We start from the raw sequence: 20,056 nt of genomic DNA, 5'->3' as shown, positions 1-20,056 counted from the left end.
TTCGTAAACATTTGCCATATAAACAAAACTGGAAAACAAATGTTTCTAAAAAGCAAAAACAAAATGTACTCGTCAAGTTATCATATTACGAATAATGAGATGAGACTCACCTCTTTCCATCTGCAAAGCTTCTCAAAACATTAATCATGAATTATGAAAGTAAAAATTTTCTATACGACCAATGATTCGGGATTTTCTTTCGTCTTGCCCGTTGAGGTCTGTTGTGAAGTCGGCGGCAGCCGCAGATGGTCTAAGAGGAAATAAATCTATCTATAATGTTTGTGAAAAAGCACAATCTTTTACAAACTCCTTTTGTAGATTATACGATTCACGAGCATTTTGTAAAACCCCATTTGGGAATTAACAAACATTAACGAACAATTTTACGAAATATTTTTTTCTGTTTAGTTTTAGTCCATTCCTGGAAATCAAATATTTAATAGTTTAATATTTTAAATATTTAAATGTATAATTCAGAGTAAATTTAGAATTTTTTTTCAGCAGTTTGTTATAAATTTAACTGGTATCCCTCTTAAATTATGTCTTCGCACTTTGAACAACTTAAAAATATGTTGTTATGTAAATCTTTCTCAATGAAATCTCCATTTTCATCCAATACGTATCGATTTCCTCTGCATTTTTGTGGTCAAGAAATCCCAGACAGTGGCAAAGAAACTCTTTAGGTTGTCTCAAAAGAGTTTTATAAAAGAGTGTAAAAACGAAGTTGATGAAAAAAAAATGCATTTGAGAGATGTGGAGTGCTGTAAAGGAAACAGAGACACAGACATGGAGGATATTGCGTAATTTTTGAATGTGCTTCATACGCAATCGATGTATTAATTATTAATTAATCGGTCAGTGAGACACGCGTGTGTCTCACTGAACTTTCCATTTACGAATCGCGTGAGATTGATCGTCCAGATATATTTTAATTCGCGACGATTTTACAAAATGTGAAATTTTGCATCCAATGGTGAAAATGTCAAAGATCATGTCGGATGGATGCGCGATTTTTAGAAGAAGTAGACGAGGAGGAGTACTGCTGAAGGGAAGGAAGGATGACGAAAGATTTGACCATGGGGAATTGTCTTTTTGGGCAGCTTTGCAATGGAGTTCAGAAGACGAAAAAAAAAGTTCTTTAGCTTTTAAATGTCACATTCATCCTGGTATTTTATCGGCAAGTCAAGGGTGATTTTTTGTTTCGGAGGCTGAAAATCTTGGAGAGTCCCACGGAAAGGCCTTTCGTGCTGTTGCTAAAATATGCGAAATATACCTGCAATTAGCTTCATAATCCGCCAAGACAGTGCAGAGTTTTATCTATTTCAAAAGTAGCGACAGCTGCAGTAGCCACCACATTGGAGTTTGTGTGTCGCAATCAAATCAGTGTACAAATGTTTATTGAAAATGCTTGGGACATTTCACATTTGCCGCTTACTCTGCCTGATAGTGCAATAATAATAACAATAATAAATGAAGTTGCATTGGAGGCAGCAGAATTTCAAATATATCCTCAGCTTTTCCCATCCTTTCTTCACTAACATCTTCACAGGTCTTGAATCTCTCACTTGGCTGTTTTAGAGATGGTAGAGGGGTTAAATTATTAAGTGAATGCTGCTAAAAAGCATGAAGATTCCATCGATTGTTGGATCATTAATTTGCGAAAGCCTCTCTATTTTCAATCCAAAAAAAAAATTCTTCTTTAGCGAACAAATTGTGGATGCAATTGACCTAAGAGATAAATTAGTTTGCAATGGGATGGCTCTTGGGTTAAAAGTGATTCTTGTTGGAAAGGCCATTTGGAATCTCAACAAGTGCTAAATTTGTCTCTTGTACCTCGTTTTAACGATGAAGGAAAAAGGCACCATTGGAAATTTATATGTGTTCACGACTCCAATATTTTCAATCAACATTTATTATTGGGAATTATTTATATTTTATCTTGTGTACAGAACAAACTAGAAGAATTTTCTAATTACATGCACATGCATATTGGCAATTCCAATAACCACAGACATATTTCTAATTTAAAATATGTTGTCAATCGTATATTGTATTGATATGTTAACTCGAAGGTGGTGTTTTGCAACAAAATACCATTTTCATAAGATAGTTCTCCCATGAATTAAAATCATCCCATGTGTCAGATTAATGAGACTTTGAGGAATATTTTATTGTTGTCATATGAAAAATCGTTGGAGGCTTGTGCAATGTTTCACGAACAATCAGATTAAAATTATTAATTTGTCTTGTGGTATATACTTTTGTTTAGCATTTATGAAAGATTTATGGAGGAGGAAGAGAGATTAATTCTAGGATAATAACTGTAGCAGGAATTATTCAACTTCTAGAATTCACATACGTTTATTGAAGTTAGATGGATAAATCCTTCGCATGTAGGTTTTAGTATTTTACCTTTAATAAAGATTTTTATTGAAAGTAAGATTGGATCTGTTTAGAACTAGGAATTTTGTTTTAAATATTTTTTGAACGATTTTGAAATGATCGGAGGAAAAGCAAAATAGAAAAAAAAACCATTTCAAGAATGTTTCGTGTTTATCATAACTAAATTTCTTTAAAAGAATTATAAGTCAAATATATTTTAAATATTAATTAGGTTGTAGATAAGAGCATCTGGTAATCTATAGCTTTGCGATATTTTATTTTGGTTATCAAGTTGAATATCATAAACTAGATTTAACCCTTTAAGGACGATTGGGTCACGTGACCCAAAAATTAAATTTTTCCTACGGCCATCTAAAGTCATGTTTTGCTGTAAAAAGGCGGAAAAAAAGATTCTTTCTGACCCCCAATTTTAAACCTTCTCGTCCTTAAAGGGTTAAATAATTTTCAATAGTATTAATGTTAGGATTTTCTTAGCTGATCCATCTTGAAAATTTAAGAACTTTTTTGAAAACTAAAAAAAAACATCTGTAAAGGGATCTACACGTTTGAGGCAATTCTCGTCAAAAATTTAATTTTGGCTTGACGTTTACACCTACTGCACTGCAAGCAATTTCCTTCAAGCAGCTATTTTTGAGAAAAATTGCTCCCAATGTATAGACACCTTAAAGTAAGTTACCAATTTGTCAAAATCCTTTGAATAAACTGTGCAAGGCTTATTATCATTGAAAATAATTTATTTTAAAACTTATTTTCTTTGGAATAAAGAATTTTACAAATCTAGGGTAAGTGTGCCGAATTCCGTTCAGCTTGTAATTCCGACCACCTTTTTTGTTCCTCGAATTTCCATGAATTTTTTGTTTATACATACTCTACTAGATACAATGCAAAGAATAACAAAAAATGTAGCTTCGATAAAGAAGATGATGTAAAAAAGACATTGGAAGAAGTTCCGAAGGGCAAGGAGTTATGAGAATGAAGGTGGCCGAAATAGGCCACCAAAGTTATGCCTACATTTTAAATGTAGTAAGAATGATGTTAGAGTAAATAAAGACGACAAACTGTCTACAAGGTTCCAAGCAACACTCCTTAAGAAGAAAGAATAAAATAATACATGTGTACAGTAGAGTCTCTCAAATCTGAATCTCTCAAATTCGAACGCCGTTTGGATTCAAAATGTCAATTGTTGGGTTATGTTAAAAAATTCGTGTTGTGGATGATTGAAAATCATAATTCTGTGCTGTTTTCCATTTTATAAAATGGAAAGGAAGTTCGTCACCACGAAGATTTGTGAGAAATTCTGGGCATTTGATTCAAAGTGCAATTTAATCTCACGTAAATTCCGTTAGTTTTGAAAATATCGTTCGAATTTGGGAGGTGAGAAATGTCAAAAATACCCCCCAATCGTTCGAATTTGAGAGACCCTACTGTATTAAGTCGATTATGAACCGTTAACGGTTCACTGATACGAAAGTACTTTTGAGGTATAGCTTCAAATGATATCTATACACTAGAGGCAATTTTCGTCAAAACTTATATTTTTTTAAAAGAATCGGATGTTTCTGCCTACAATGATTTTCTTTAAAAAAAACATTTATTTAATTGCTCCTAGTGTGTAGACGGCTTAAGTTACGATTTTGAGGAGCATTTGCAAAGCATGGGACACGGGACGCTTTGCCACCCCTTCTTTTATTTCAGTTCCATGCGCTGTAAAATTAAATAACCTTTTATTTTAGAAAAATGTCTGGTGACCTATAAAGTAAAATTAAATCCGAAATACTTGCGCAATGGAGCGATTTATCTTTTGATTTTACTGCTCGAACTCCACGGAGAGAGCAGTATATATAATCCCTCGATTTTGATATATATATTTCGACTCCTTACCCCCCAAGGAGTCGTAATTTGGTAGAATTTTGGAAATCTGAAGTTTCGAGTTTTTTGGCGTCACGCTGTTTGTCCGTCTGTCTAGAGGCCAAACGGTTAGAGATAGCGACTCGGGACCTTCGGGGATCCCCCAATAAGTCGACCCAAGGATCGTTAACATGCCCCTGATTTTTCCTCCACCCCTCCCCTACCGATTTTTTTTCATTTTTTGATATGTTTAGAGATTACCCAGGCGGATATTTCGTCCATATGCAAAAATATCGTTAAATCACTATTAATATCGGTTTTTCAAGGTCAAAAGCTAAAACGCTCTAGAGAGCGTATTCCTCAACCAAATGGTATCATGTTTGGGCTCGTTGGAAAGGTCTTGGAATTTCCGACAAAACTGAACCGGTTCCAATCGGTTTTGAATCGGTAATGAACTAGTTAATAACCGAGAAATAATTTTTATACGATATTCCACTAAATTACACCTAAGGTGTATTTTGGGAATATTTTGAGTGATTTATAAGTCGGTTCAAATCGGTTGTGAACCGGTAATGAACCGGTTATTTACCGATAAGTAATTTTTATTCGAATAAAATTTTGATTTCTCTAAACTATTTTGTGGAATCTATTGAGTGATTTATGAATCGATTCAAATCGGTTGAGTAACGGTAAACGGTAAATGATGCGAAATTACTTTTGAGGTATAGCATCTAATTAATGGATTATTTGGTAATTCGAGAATTTCGCAAAGACTGGGATGCTTTGCCCCCATTTTTAACAAAAAAATCTTTGATAAAATTTTACTTACCGACAAAATAAGTCGCTTAATATTTGCAAATCTTTTGGTATTTTTCGGATGTAGCTAATTTTGTGAACTGAATTAACTTTCTATTAACTTGGGTAGATGTGAATATTAATAATATTCTTAATATTCATTTTATATTTTACCCAAAAATCAAAATAGGGGAAAGCGTGCTACCTTCGGACTACTCAAGCTTCGCGCAATTCAATTTTTTCTCTTTGTTCCTTATGGATTTCACTCATAGCTCTTTTCTGAAATTTTGAGGCATTGGGTTAGCTATTAAAATGATTAAAATACAATATTATAATGGGCCAAATTCATTTATAACACATCGAAAAAATGATATGTGCGAAACATAAATCGTCCGAAGGTAGCGCGCTTTCCCCTATTCTTCTATTTTTTATTGCTTTAATATAAAAAAGAGGAATATTGGAAATGCAAGCCTAAACTACAAGACTACAGAATTATATTAGACAAACGGTAGGAGATATCGGCTTCTGGTTTTCGGTGACCCTCTACCTACTCCAAAGGTTTAAATTCTTAAGTTGCGTTTTTTCTTTTTTTCTATTTAACACTGATGGTTTGGTTTATTTCTTAAATGGTCACATTGAATTCAATCATTTTCAGATATGATTTAAAAATTGTTTCACTAAAAGGACATTTTATCCATTATTCCTATATCTTAATTTATACATTATATAAAGTTATAACTATTTTTAAATGACAGTATAGACCATTTACACTGTCTTAGAGTTACTTTTTTTTAATAGAATTATCAATTCCTCTTCGAACAATTATTTAGAAGGCGTTAAGATAAACAAAATTAAGTGTTTCGGACATTTTTTTTTCAAAGATTATTTTTATTGATTGAAAAAGATTTTTATTAATGGATGCTGTTTTTTGTGTTCTTTTAATTTCAGCGTCAAATTCATTAGAGGTGACAAAGAGATAAAGACGGGTTTCAATGCAGCATTTGTCAGTTGCATTTAAAAAGTGAAGTGTGATGCCATTTGACCTATCATGTACAGAAAAGTTAATAATATTAGGAGATAAGGAGGATATATCCAAGTGCCATATGAGATATTAGGAGTCAGAAAATAAGAAGAGAGGAAGAAAATCAACTTCAAAAGCTCAATTGAAGCGCAAAGGAGGAGAGAAATGTGAATGGTTTACAGGTAAAATCACTTTAAAGGGGAGACGCATGTGATGTGTGTGGTGGATGAGTATGTGATCGAGAGGAAGTGAAGAGAGGCCAGAAGATTTAATGGAACTTTTCAGTTCTCTATCACGGTAAATGCCTACCCTGGGTGAATTTACGACGACAATTGAAACTCCTCTCCTGTAGCATTTTTTTTTCTCCCAAAGCCCCAACACCTTACAGTCGCATAATCATATAATTTAACACACTCTGTGCTTTTGGAGAGACGACGAAGGAGGTTTTTTGAGATAAGCACACAGTAATCCCCCTCAGCTTCAGCTGAAATTCATACCGTCCGATGGGTTTTTCTTTTTTTTTTTTGTTTTTCCTTTGAGAGATTGTATTAAATAAGCAATAGGGAGCAAAAGTGCGAGAACAAGGAGGAGAGGTGCGCGCATAGTGCAAAGAAGGAGGAGCAAGGAAAAAAAAAGGAAGACACGTGAATTCAAAGTAAAGCGAAAGATCGCGAATTGCCCATAAAATATTCAAATTGAGGAGATTTAAATAATAAAACAAATTCTTATTTTAAATAATAATAATCGTAAGATAATAAAAGAGCAACATAGTGAATAAGGTAATTTAAATTCTCGTCGCGAAGTTAATGTGTAACATGAAATAGAGGAAAAAGATTGCAATATTGGATGGTTTATAATAATATACAAGAACGAGAGAGAGAGGTGAGATTCAATACAAGAAGAAGTGTTCATAAGAGAGATAGAGAAGAAGCTAATAATAAAAAAAAATCTTGAATTTGCCGCCAATGTTAATGGGAGAGAACATAGAAACTTATATCATTTAATTGGGATTAAAGTGCATAAATTATCTACTCTCTCACTTACTCACCTTCTCACTCACACCACATCCGAAACTCTCAATATGGCTCAGAGCAGTGAATGAACATTAATTTTAAATTTATTTATAATCAACCAACTCCTCGTTTTTCACATTCAACTCATATAATTATTGCAATATTTCTCTGTGTTTATGAACTTGCTATCAGGACACTGTTTTTTTTTCGTGTACACCATGTGCCTTTATAAAGACAAAGACTAACAGTGATTTTAGTGCCGCAAATAGAAACACTAAATGTAAGGGACAATGAAAGTGGGAAGGAAGTTGTGAAAGAAGTTAGAAACTTTATAAAGTGATTTAATTGATTTAGAAAATGATCTCACCGAAAGCCTTAAAGTCCGATTCACCCTCCGGTGTGGCCAATTCGATGCCACTGGAATTGACTACTGAAACCAGTACAAATTCCTCCAATCCACCACCATCGAGTCCTCCAAGTGAATTGGCCACAATGACCAATGTCAATGTGCTAGATCTGCAGCATAAGGGTTATGTGGAGGCGCCCAAAATTCACGAAAATGCCATTGAGGGTGAACATCTTATGCCCAATTCACGGGTATATCATCAAATCCAGGAAGCTAGTCTGCAGGAGCATCAGGCAATTCTGCAGCGAGTTGTGTCCCCAGGAGACCATCTAATAGATGGTCGACTGTTGCAGGGAGATGGAAAGGATAGTGGAGATTCCATATTGATTGTTGGTCCTAATGGGGAGAGTCAGCAAATTATTGGACGACAGATAATCAATGGAGAGCATCATATTTTAACTCGAAATGAAAATGGGGATCATATTATAACGCGATTTGTCAATACTCATGCCACCCATGCACCATCCCCAACTTCCAGTCATCCTCCACATCAGCCCGAGAATGAGGGACCAGCCATTGTGTACTCAGATCAGCTACCGGAAACTGTCTTGCAATATGCTGATAGTCGCGATGGGATAATCACAAAAGTGCAATCTACCGGGATTCCAGAAGGCATCTACGAGGACAATCCCGAACATGTGGCTCGTCAGAGTCAAATTATCTATACACATGGTGAGGCTAAGAATCATTTGATACCTTCGGGAAAGCCGGAGATGAGTGAGGAGGCTGCTGAGGGTGGTGAAACTAATCAACCGGATGCATCAACACCGCCCAACGGCGCCCCCAATGGTACTCTAGTGGGCGACAAGATGTACGAAAAGCCACAAATTGATCTCATTTATGATGATGGGAACAAGACAGTGATCTATACAACGGCATCGGACCAGAAGAGCCTGGAGCTCTATGCAGCCGCCACGGGCAATGAGCTGGGTCTCATTGGGGAGACGCATCAAGTGGTGGTGCAGGGAGGTATTCAGTACACCCAGCAGCCCGGAGCGCCCACAGTGTTCGTGGTGCAGGAATTAGATGACGGAGGCAACATAGTCAGTTCCCACCAACTTAGGTGAGTCACAATACCATTACTAATGTCACAACAGGATGATCTCGATTGACCTTAGGAAGGGCTGAATTTTCCCATGAGAAATTAATAATGCATTGAGTTGATTTTTAATTAAGCTCCCAGTCCTGAATCAAGATACGATAACCAACTTGTTCTTTTGAAAAAAAAGCAGTGCTTTACAAATAGCGCCTCTGGCGGTCGTTTAAAGAACTTCGCGTGTTGTGATAAGTTGTTTGGTCGACAAAAATCTTTATAATCCTTATACTAGTCCCCGGCGAGTGGCCTTCAAAGTTGAAGCCAATTTCTTACTTTCACATACAAATGCATATGGGAATTTTTCTGCACTCGCTACCGTTATGCTAAATATTTAAAAAGTGAGAAGTTTTTCCGTATTATAAGATACCTTTCCGTATGAAAGGAAATATACTAAATTTTTGTTTAAATAATTTTTTCCTTGGAGCACTGTGAGCAGAGTCCGAAATCAATTTAGGAATTGGCTTCAAATAGCTCCATATAAAAAGCCCAACTTGCCAGGCGTTTATCTTTATATCATTACTCCCCCAAAATATTTCTTCCACGTATTCCGATGGATTTAATATCTTTACAACATAAAATTCTAAGGTATTTAGTCAAGGCAGAATCACATTGTCAGTAAAATGCTCACCGTATTTCGTTAATTTACGCATTTTCATTGCAATTCTTACGCAAATTCTCGATTACCGTATTACCTTGTCTCATACTCGGTGGCACTACGTGAAAATAATATAAGAAAATTAAAGAAATAAATCGAAAATGCAATAAACGGTCAGCAAAAAAAACTGTAAGAGAAATTAATAATAGAGTTTTTGTTTTACTAACCGTTTATCGAATTTTCGTTTTATTTCTTCCATTTTCTTATATTATTTTCACGTAGTCCCACACTGAATATGAGATAAGGTAATACGGTATTTTTGACGGTAATCGAGAATTTGCGTAAGAATTGCAATGAAAATGCGTAAATTAACGAAATACGGTGAGCATTTTACTGACAATGTGATTCTGCCCTTAAACTTTGTGCTAAATTTTCTCAAAAAAGATAAAGAAATAAATGGTGAAATAATGTTACCATAAAATCGTTTTCCACAAATGATTTTCTTACTGAGAATTAAAAAAAAAAAACGAATATAGCTCTAGAAAAAGAGGCGAGGCAATAATTTCATAATTTTTTGTTGGTTTTATAGTTCATGATTAGTTCGATTGTAGAAGCTTGGCAATTCAATCAAACTCTTGCTATTCTTATTTTGCTAAAAGTTTGATGAAAAAAAAATATGTAAATACACAACACAAGTTATTAAAATAATACGGAATAATGAAATGAATAAATAAGAAAAGAAAGGAAAAAAGCTTTAAAGATCTGCCCAAGATCTCCTAATTCGTGAGGAAAAGAGTGGTGTTGACGAGTTCCAGGATTTTGCCAGGATTCGGTTCATAACCGTTTTTAACTGATTTACAAATCACTGAAAACATGCTGAAAATACTTCCGGAGTAGTATAATTGAATTTCGGATAAAATTTAGTTATCCATTATAAACCGGTTCATAACCGACTATCCGAAATTCCAAGACCTTCATCAAGCCAAAATCCCGAACTCCAAAATCCCGAAAGCCAAAATCCCGAATAGGCCATAATCCCGAATGCCAAAATCCCGAATTCTTAAAAGTATCATAGCTATTCACACGATTGCACTAGCGCTTGCTGGAGGCAAAGGGAAATCTTCTATGCCTTGGGAAATTATTCTAAACATTTTCCTCTATATAATTTCATCCCTTCCAGGATTTTAAAAATTCGGGATTTTGGCTTTCGGGATTTTGGCTTTCGGGATTTTGGCTATCGGGATTTTGGCTTTCGGGATTTTGGCTGCCACCGCCTCGCGAGTGTCAGTTTTAACCCTTTAACGACGAGACGGTTTTCGCTGACCGAAAATCAGCAACGAAAATGAAACCAATAAACAAAATCAGCAAAAGTTCTTACATCTAAGCTTATAAAATTCAACAAAGTCTGATTTGGTGTATTTTTTGTCTCTATGAACGATAGGGACAAAAATAGCCCAAAAATTTAAGTAATTTTTCTGACGATACTCAGTCATTACTCAGTACTTAGTCACTGAGAACATTCACTCTAATGAAAAATATTATGTTTAAGTATTGTAGTTTCTTTTACCAAAACGGTTTTGCTTGAAAAAAAATCGGAAGTATAAAAAATAATTAAAGTCAATTTTTAATGTGAGAATTTGAAAATTCGTCATTTTTTAGCTTTAAAATTTACTAATAGCTAATAGCTGGAGACTTGCAAAAAATATCCTAGATGCCTTTAACCTTCTACTTTGCAATTAAGTACGAATATAAGTAAAAATAACTTTAGGTAGTCAGGAAAAATTATTTTCTTTATGGGACACCGGTGTTCCAATCGTCCTTAAAGGGTTAGGGTTAATCAGAATTCTGCTGAAGATACTATAATTTCAACTGAATTGAAATCAGTTAGCATTTAGTGCTCGCTAGTTAGGGCCTTAGAACCTTTGACCTTGGAAAACTATTATCACTTTGGAGAAAAAGTTTTGTCAAATTAACAAGAAAGTTTGTCAACAGGATATTCTTCCACATGTGATAAAAAATTGTCATATTGGTAAAGAAGGTCTTTTGACAAGATTTTAACAAGATCCATTTATCCGCTAACAAAACTTTGTTTTTAAAGTAGCAATGATTCAACGATATTTTCCCCGAAAACCTCCTATCAGAATTGTTTTCAATTTATAATTTTAAAAGTTCAAATCTTTGTCATTTATAAATAATTAGGGGAGAGAGGGGCAGTTTATCCAATTGAAATATATTTGTCTTTGTGAAAAACATATTTAGATCAGACTGATAATTGTATCAATGAATACACTGAGAGAAATCCGAAAAAGTTAAAATAACATTCCGGAAATGTTAATTTTACCCTGCAGTATTGATCCGAAATCGGTGTAAATATTACCCTTTTTAGGTGTATTATGGGTTAAAGTTACCCTTTTCATGTTAGTTTTACACTTAAAAAGGTGTAAAATTAACATTAAAAAATGTTGATACATTTTTACACTCAAAAAGTGTTAAAGTTATGACGAAAAAAAGTTAATCGTAGCCTCTTTTTTTTCTCAGTGTAGGAAGGGAGTTAATTTCTGAATTAATAATTTTTTTTCTTAGGAAAATTATAACACCGCACTGTCTAAATTTAACCCTGACCAATTCTGTCCTGGTTTTCCCCTACTTAACAATTATATTTATCTTAAATTAAGAACATACATCGAAAGACTATTCAGAAAACTAATAGGATATTTTTTCTTATTTATTCTAAATGCCTTGCTGTACTATCTGAAATATCAAGAACTATTTTAATGCAGCTTCTCCAAGGAATGCATTGCTCTCAGTGAATATTATCTGTATAGAAATAATAAGCGGAATCTCCATCAGAATCTCTCAATAACGCTAGATCTTCAGCCATTTATTGTATGTTTTTCAAAGATTCCGCATTCTTCTGGCCCATTTGTGCAAGAACGAAATATAGTTAAATGTTCCTTCATTGTTAACATGACAATATCCCACTGATTCTCCCCATAGCACCACATACTTGCCCATCTCAAACAGACCATACATTGCCTTATCCAGATACTCAGACGATTTTTTTTTGCTATTGAGAAAATTTCATAAATTTCATTTGATTGATGATTTCGAAGTATTTTAAAACATCAGCAATCTTCAATGCTAAAGGGGGCACTTTGAGAGTTTCTCCATCACTAGGGCAATTAGAAGCCCATTAGTGAGCCAAAGTCAATCGAGGTTTGCCTGTAGTTGACATATTAATCGCCTTTTCTTATTAATGAATATTGAAGTGGAAAATATATTTTTCGATATAATGTCCAATAGACAAAGCATACAATGGGGCACGTGAGGTATATTGGGTGAACAAAAAAATTTAAATTGAATTGTTGGTATTAAAATAATGCGAATCTCATGAGCGACATACGCATTAGGTGCAACATTTAAATATAAAAGGAGGCATTTGTGTATATATGAGAAAAGAAATCACTTCTTGAGAATTGTGTGTTACATGGATGTTAATTTGGAGTGAATGGGGAAACTGTCAAAATGTTCAATGGTAAAATAATATAGGCATACATGACATCAATCCACGTCTTGGCAAAGACATCGGGTGAAAGAAAAGGAGATGGAGTGAAATCAAAACAAATTTCAATATTAAAAGTTGAGAAAAGCTTACATGAAGGCGCAAGAGACACATGGATAAAAATTGATTTTGCATGACATACATTTAATTCTGTCGACTGTATTTGAGTTCCTACGCAATTGTATATATTTAACACCGGCAATTGAGGTGAATTAAAAGACACATTTCACAGCTAAAAGATAGTTGACTACAGGTTAACGAGAAACAGAGAGGATATGAATAAGAGACACTTTCTTCTCGTGAAATTTGTCGAAATAAACAAAAGTCATTGATAAATCTAGATGAGCTTAAGGTACCATGAGATTCTCAATTTGAACCAACTCAAAATGTTTAAAAATTATATTTGAAGAGTTTGAGGTTCATACACGATTTTTCAGGAAAAAAAGGAAAAAAAAGAATTAGGCAAGTGATGGGTTAATAGAGCGCTTGATCTGTGAAGTAAAGTGTTCCGAGTTGCCCGAGTTTGAGTTTCATTTAGAACTAGAAACTTTCTGTCAATAAAAGTGTAGGAATAGATCCACTGAGCTTCACTGATTGGCTTGAAACTAAATAAACCAAATGGCTTGAAACTAACAATAACATCTTTAGGGGTAGAGTAGGGAGTTTCAAACAAAAATTTACAAACAAATTATAAAATTTTACGAATATTTTTTTTGTGTGTTTACGAACATTTACGAACAAATGTTTGTAAAAGTACAAAAAAAATATTCGTAAAATGATCATTTTACGAACAATGTTTGTGAAAAAAGTACAAAATTTTACGAACTTGTTTGTGGGTTATATGATTCACGAGCATTTCGTAAGTCGTCCGCCATAGGATTCACCAACATTTACGAACAATTTTACAAAATATTTTTTTCTGTGTAGTTTGCCTTAGTAATTGATTCTCTAAAAATAGGATGTGTACCAAATTTCGACCACCTTTAAATTTCGGCCATTGTGTGTGTAACTTCGGTCTAGTAACTGAATTAATTAATATTATGGATTTGATTTTTGAACTTGAACATTTAATGAGTTTTGTTTTTGTTTTAAATATACTTTTAATAAATACTTTTATATAAATAAATAATATATATTTATATATTTATATTTATATTTTATTTATTTTAATTTATATAAATTATATAAATATATAAATATATTTATATTATATATAAATATATTTATATAAATAATAAAAATACTTTTAAGCCTTTTTAGAATGCATTAACACAAAAATTGTCAAAATTTGGGTATAATTTTAATTAAAATTGTGTTATAGAAGCTTCGGTGTGAAAAGAGTCTCACAAAAAATGTGATAGATCACATTGTGTTGCAAGCAGTCTCGTGGTTTGTAGTAAAGTACAAATGATTTTCCTTCGAAGTTTTTCATTAAAATTGATTAGTGTTCAATAAAATTTTTTTTTTCGTTTTAATAGTATATAATTCTTTAGATTCCGAGCGAAATTTCTGAGCTGGGTCATGTATTACCTGTATTACATGTAAAAAAAATAGACATTTTCTGAGCATTTCTCCAGAGAGGTAATGTTTACTATTTCGGCGAAATCTTTGGCTTCCCCAAAATTCTTTTTTTTTTATTCTAGCTGTTTTTCAAAATCTAGATTATAAAATGCCTGAAGAAAGGAAAAAGCATCACTTTTATGAACAAAATGATGTAGAAAAGGCCTTGGAACAATTCAGGAAAGGGAAGTCGCTAGGGAATCCGGGAGTAAATTTGGATGCAAAGGTCATGTCTTTAGGTCTTCAGGATAAATTTCAGGTCTATGTGGTCATATAAATGTAGGCAACTAAGTATTAAACTCGTTCCGTATGACGATTTAAAATTTTCTATCCGTTGTGTCACACAAGATGGTGAGAAATAAGGGGGCCGAAATACCACTCAAAGTGTCCGGAATACTACTCAAAGCAATGTCTATATTTTTATTAATTTTTCAATATTTTAGGAATTGATTTATACGACGATATACTGCTTTCGAAGGTTCTAAACAACCCTCTTGAAAAAGAAGTGACCAGAAAATTCAATAATCTTTTAAAAATATTTAGTTTCAAACTTAGGACTTTGGTGCTTATTTGTAACTTTGTCGAAATTTGACTCACTTACTCTTGCATCTTTGAATTGGTCTTTTTTCCTATTTTTGAATGGAACTGCATCGTACCGTAATATAATTTACCTCAACCAGGGGTCTATCAAGCGTAATAAAAAGTGAAGCTATTTTTCACTTTTCCTTGTAAAAATTTTGCAGATATTGCACCGCGCCTTAAAAAAATTTGCACACAGTTCTTGTATTTTTTCAGCGAACCGTATGAAATATATATTTTTAGATAGCTTTTAATGCACAATTTCGGAATGTATCAGTCTGATGAGTCAATTCTCTTTAGAAAAAAACTTGCCAATAGACTTCAGTGTCTCTATGCAAAAACGTATGGAAAAATGAAATGTCGAGAGGCCCCTGCCACAACAAACCAATTGTGAAGCTCAATTGTATGATAATAAGGCTCAGTTCCATATAAAAATAGATGAAAAAAGCTCAATTTTAAAGCTGCCCCAATTCAAAGGTGCCAAACTTCCTTCTAACTACTCAAAATGACGTTTAGTTTTATATAATATTTGTATTGTATCCTAGAATACCTGTAAATGCGCTCAACAGCTTTTTCAACTGGTTGGAAGTGATTACAGTCCATCAGATATTCTTTTTCTTGTTGATTTGGATCCTAAAAACTATCACGTGAGTTCTCTATATCTATGCTTAGAGTGCTTTTCATTGTTTGATTGATTTAAATAAAATCTTCTTTATGATGATTTGCCTCATTCAGGATGATGCTCCATTGCAAGTTCCGAAACGGATACATTCGATTTCCGCCCCTATACCGTCGTGAGGTGTGCAAGTTCGCATTTCAAAATGATTGAATATCGTGTTTTCGTTTGTGTAATTTTTTGCTACCCTGGTATCACACTTTTTCATTAAAATTAATAATACGTTCATATTAATTATTACTAATGATCGTTCAAATGTGTGATTTGTGTCTTTGAATTATATTTATTGGCAAAAAGGTATAGATTTGGACCAAAAAAGTGGGTTTTATTAAGGTGTTTCTCGTTAATTTTTTTAATGTATTTTATATTAATATATATACAAAATTCCAAATATTAACTGATTCAAAGACATAAATCACACATTTTTATGCACATTATCGGCAATTAATATGAATCGCATTAAAATTTTAATGAGCATGTATGATAACGTTGGGTGTAAACATACGCAACATCAACTTTGCAAGTGGCTTTTTCGTCAAAATCTCTTGAAACCCTTCAATCAAGATGCCTATTTTTATGAGCAATTTAATGTGTGTACGTAAGTAATGCATAGTTTGTTTAATCTGTATACTTATTTTCACCTTTTATGAAACTTTGTGTTGGTAGCAAAGATATTGCCCTTTTGAACTCTTATGAACGTTGGGGCATCGGGGGCATCGGTGATCCAAAGACAAAACAATTTCAAATTAAAGGCTCTATGAAAAGGGATGAAGGGTTTTTTAAGGAAAGCCCACGTAAAACTGCCCTTCTGTTTCCTATTTGTCTAACTTTTCGATTCCTTGAAGTTTTCCGAGTAACGGCAAGCTGAGAAGGTTTTTTAAGCTATACAGGAAAAAGGGAATTGTAAGAAATACTTTGGCAACGTTAGAGTTCGATCAGAAGATATGAAAGTTCGTAACGGTCACAATAAGTAAGAGTTTTTGGACCCCATGTAAATAATTTGCTCAATTGCAGCAATTTTATCTTGAGAGTGATTTAGACTCTGTTTCTTTTAGGGAGAGTCATGGGAAAATTCTTCAAGAATTTCCTCTTTTTTTGCTGTTGCGTGTAAGAAAGAGGAAATTGGTATGAAAATTGATTTTTTTTCTCCACCGCAATGTAGTGCATTGTGTTCACAATTTCCAAAGTAATTGCAGTCAAATGAAAAATTGACACCTAACGGACTTTCCAACATTTGCTACATAACATTTTCTCGTACCGGTTGGCTCTGGGTTGGATGCTGAATATTGGCCTAGGTTGGATGGTGGTTAGAGGAATTTGCATTCACGATGTACCAAGTCACTCGACCACTGAGCACCATTAAACGGTGTTGCATTTATTTATGCATTAGAGAGACATATTTTGCATTTTGTATGTCGCGCGTCTCACTTCAAAATGCAACCACCATTGAGTGTCTTGTGGCTATGTATCTCTTTCTCTTGTGTGAATTTTCGAGAGTGAGAAAATGAGACCTAGTAAAACGAGGGATTACAATTTTTATTTTCATTCTCTATACCACCGCACAGCTCATACAACTCTTCATTCAATGAGATCCAATCATAATTATTTTAATGACATCTTGGACAAATTTCTACATTCAATTCCAAAAGTATGCAGTAAATTTGAGTTTGAGTGTTGGAACTTTTAATCCTATATTTGAAAATGTAAGACTGAGCATTAGACATTCTGTGTGCACGCATTTTGTTAAATATATACACATGTTGAATATGTATATTTTTCTCCATAGTGAAAAATAAGTCCACTCCATAATCTGGTAAATTATGTGATATTGATAGCAATGATTTATATTTTTCTCATTACGTCTATACTCTATAACTAGAAAATTATTAATAATTTTTACTGTGTCACATATTTTGTAGGAAATTATTGGAAAGACACGGTTAAAGTACCGTATCTGATGAGGTATCTTTTGGTAACACAAAAACACGCAGTGACAGTGTGAAAAAATATGTAGCAGAGTGTAAAAGACTTAGCGGAGTGCTTTAACTCTGTGAATTCGTACACCTAAATGCTTTTACTCTTTAAAGTAATTTTTCATTATTTAATTATCCAATTTGTAGGGAAAAGCATCGTGGCCACTAGTTAGAATATTTCAAAAAGATATATTTGCTGCTGCACTATTATTTTTAAATACGTTAACAAGCATTTAATGGGTCAAGTGGTAGGTAGAACACTTGCTCTATAATGCAAGTTTCCGGGTTCGAATCCCTTTTGGGTCACTAGGAATTTTTCTGGAGTTAACATTGTTCGAAGTACATCCAGTGAACTTTTCTGCACTTGATTGCATGGAGCATAAGAATAACAACTCCCACCCCCGTATAAGAAACAAAATATAATCCATGTTAGGAACTTCCACTTCCGGAATGGTACTAGTTCCTTTTTATTAGAATTTTGTGTCAGCATTATAGTACATTAATACAATTGCGGAAAAAAATTATTATTGGATCATAACCGATTGGATTCTAAGGGGTCTCGATCAAAATCCTGAAAGCCAAAATCCTGAACGTCAAAATTCCGAATTGGCCAAAATTCCGAAAACCAAAACCCCGAATTATAAAGTGTCTTGGGAAATTATTCTACACATTATTCTCCATATAATTTCATCAGTTTCAGGATTTTGAAAATTTGGGATTTTGGTTTTCACGATTTTGGCTCTTCCGAGATTTTTTGCTTTCAGGGTTTTGGCGTTCAGGATTTTGACTGCCTCCGATACAAAGACCTTTCAAACGAACCTAAACTTTCGAACTCAAAAGGTATAATTTATGGAAGAAACTTTTTTCTTGGACATCTTACTTTTTTTTATTCATCGACTTTTTCAAGAATTTTGAAGTGTTAAACGCAAGGAAAAAATTACTGAAATCCTAAAAGAGTGGTTTCTGGAGGGGAAGGATAGACGTGGGGATGAAATTGATGTGATATTTGGATTCCTTGGATCAACTTATGGGGGAGTATTTAGAACATTCAAAGTCGATATCTTCATTAGTTTGTCCAGAAAATGAGATAGAAGGATTTCTGTCATTTTTTTCTATGCGCGTGTAAAATGTTAAAATTCTTGAAAAAGTCGATGAATAAAAAAAAGTAAGATATCCAAAAACAAAGTTTCTTCCATAAATTGTACCTTTTGAGTTCCTCTAACAAACAGTCCAAGTGCGAGAAAAGTGGGTCACTCCTGGTCCCAGAAGTAGATGGCCAAAAAAGACGTTGCAAAATGTGTCTTCCTCGACATAAATGGTTCTGGATGACCATGGTTTATCCATAGCAGATTAAGTATACCAGATTCTAAAAACTAATAAACCAAGCTTTCCAACAATAGTTCACTTATCCAATTATATTCATCAGGAGCTGAGATATACCACTCCAAACTTTCAACCTCTTCTACTGACAGAATATATGTGCTCATCTAATATATTTTCTATACCACAGTTTCATTATTTAGTTAATTTTGCTCCAAATAAAGCGAAAATCCATTCATATTCACAAACTTTAATTTCTTAATTTCTCAGAAAAATTAAAAGTGTACCTTTTCACCACTGAATTTTTCATAGATTGACCATGTTTTCTAATGAAAAACACGATAAAGTGATTGTTGTTTATTCGTTTTGTTTAACATTTATGTCATATTTCTGGCTACTTTGACAATTAAGTTAAATGCTAATCTTTATTGTTAACGGTACGTGAAGTTTTTAAATGAAATAATTACCTATTTCGTGAACAAAAAGGGTTTGTCTGAAGTGTCTGCAAACCTCGGAAATATGATTTTTTTGGAGAGATTTTCTTATTATTTTAGATGGGAAAGGAGAAAAGACCAAGAATAAGAACAAATCCTGCACTCAAGAGCAAATCAACAAGGTTTTGGAAGCATTTCGTCGCGGTTTCACTTACACTGTTTGTCTCCAATTAGAAACTTTCCCTTGTCTCCATTTCGATTAATTTGTTTCCAATAGAAGCATTTTACACTCGCGTATTTTTCTTGTATTTAAGAAGTTTTCAATTTATATCTAAAGAATTTTCACTAAACAGTAACATTCTAGAAGAATCAAGGAGCAATTTTATGTAATTCTCTTCAGAAAAAATATATACTCAATGTGTTGAGTCTTCTGTCAAAGTTAGAGCGTCTGTAAATGGTTTTGAATTAGAACATTTACCCTAAGGGTTACATAAGCGGACTTACTTTTCCGAAATAATTTTAATCTCGTTAAAATTGCATTGACGTTACTTTAAGTGTCTAGTAAGGAAACTTTTTTGTAGCATGCTTAAGTCCTTTTTTTTATTTAAAAAAAAATAAATAAAGAAAATATTTGTCTGGTTGCACTGTTATAACCACTGTTATAATAATATGGCATGATAATAACTTTCTATTCGATAATATCGGCTGTCTATTCTGAAAAATTTAAGCAATAGCTGTTCTTTTTGTAGCTAATATAAATATTTATCAACTGTCA

The 20,056-nt window shown here is 33.5% G+C and overlaps 1 protein-coding gene across 21 annotated transcripts in view; it reads left to right on the top strand.

Annotated features, from left to right (window-relative positions):
• Window positions 1-20,056, top strand: part of LOC129804438 (protein grainyhead) — a 172,283-nt gene that overhangs the window by 21,307 nt on the left and 130,920 nt on the right. For 18 of the 21 annotated variants that reach the window (XM_055851738.1, XM_055851740.1, XM_055851734.1 and 15 more), the window contains exons 2-3: window positions 5,995-6,249; window positions 7,273-8,549. In XM_055851738.1, coding sequence (XP_055707713.1) covers window positions 7,438-8,549 — 1,112 coding nt within the window. In that variant the 5' untranslated portion in view covers window positions 5,995-6,249; window positions 7,273-7,437. Of the gene's footprint in view, window positions 1-5,994; window positions 8,550-20,056 lie in introns of all 21 variants that reach the window. The other 3 variants (XM_055851735.1, XM_055851742.1, XM_055851731.1) reach the window with 1 other exon arrangement.

This window comes from Phlebotomus papatasi, chromosome 2, assembly GCF_024763615.1.
Source record: "Phlebotomus papatasi isolate M1 chromosome 2, Ppap_2.1, whole genome shotgun sequence".
NCBI lineage: Eukaryota > Metazoa > Arthropoda > Insecta > Diptera > Psychodidae > Phlebotomus > Phlebotomus papatasi.
The sequence above is the reverse complement of the archived record's forward strand: the minus strand, read 5'-3'. Positions and strand labels throughout refer to the sequence as shown.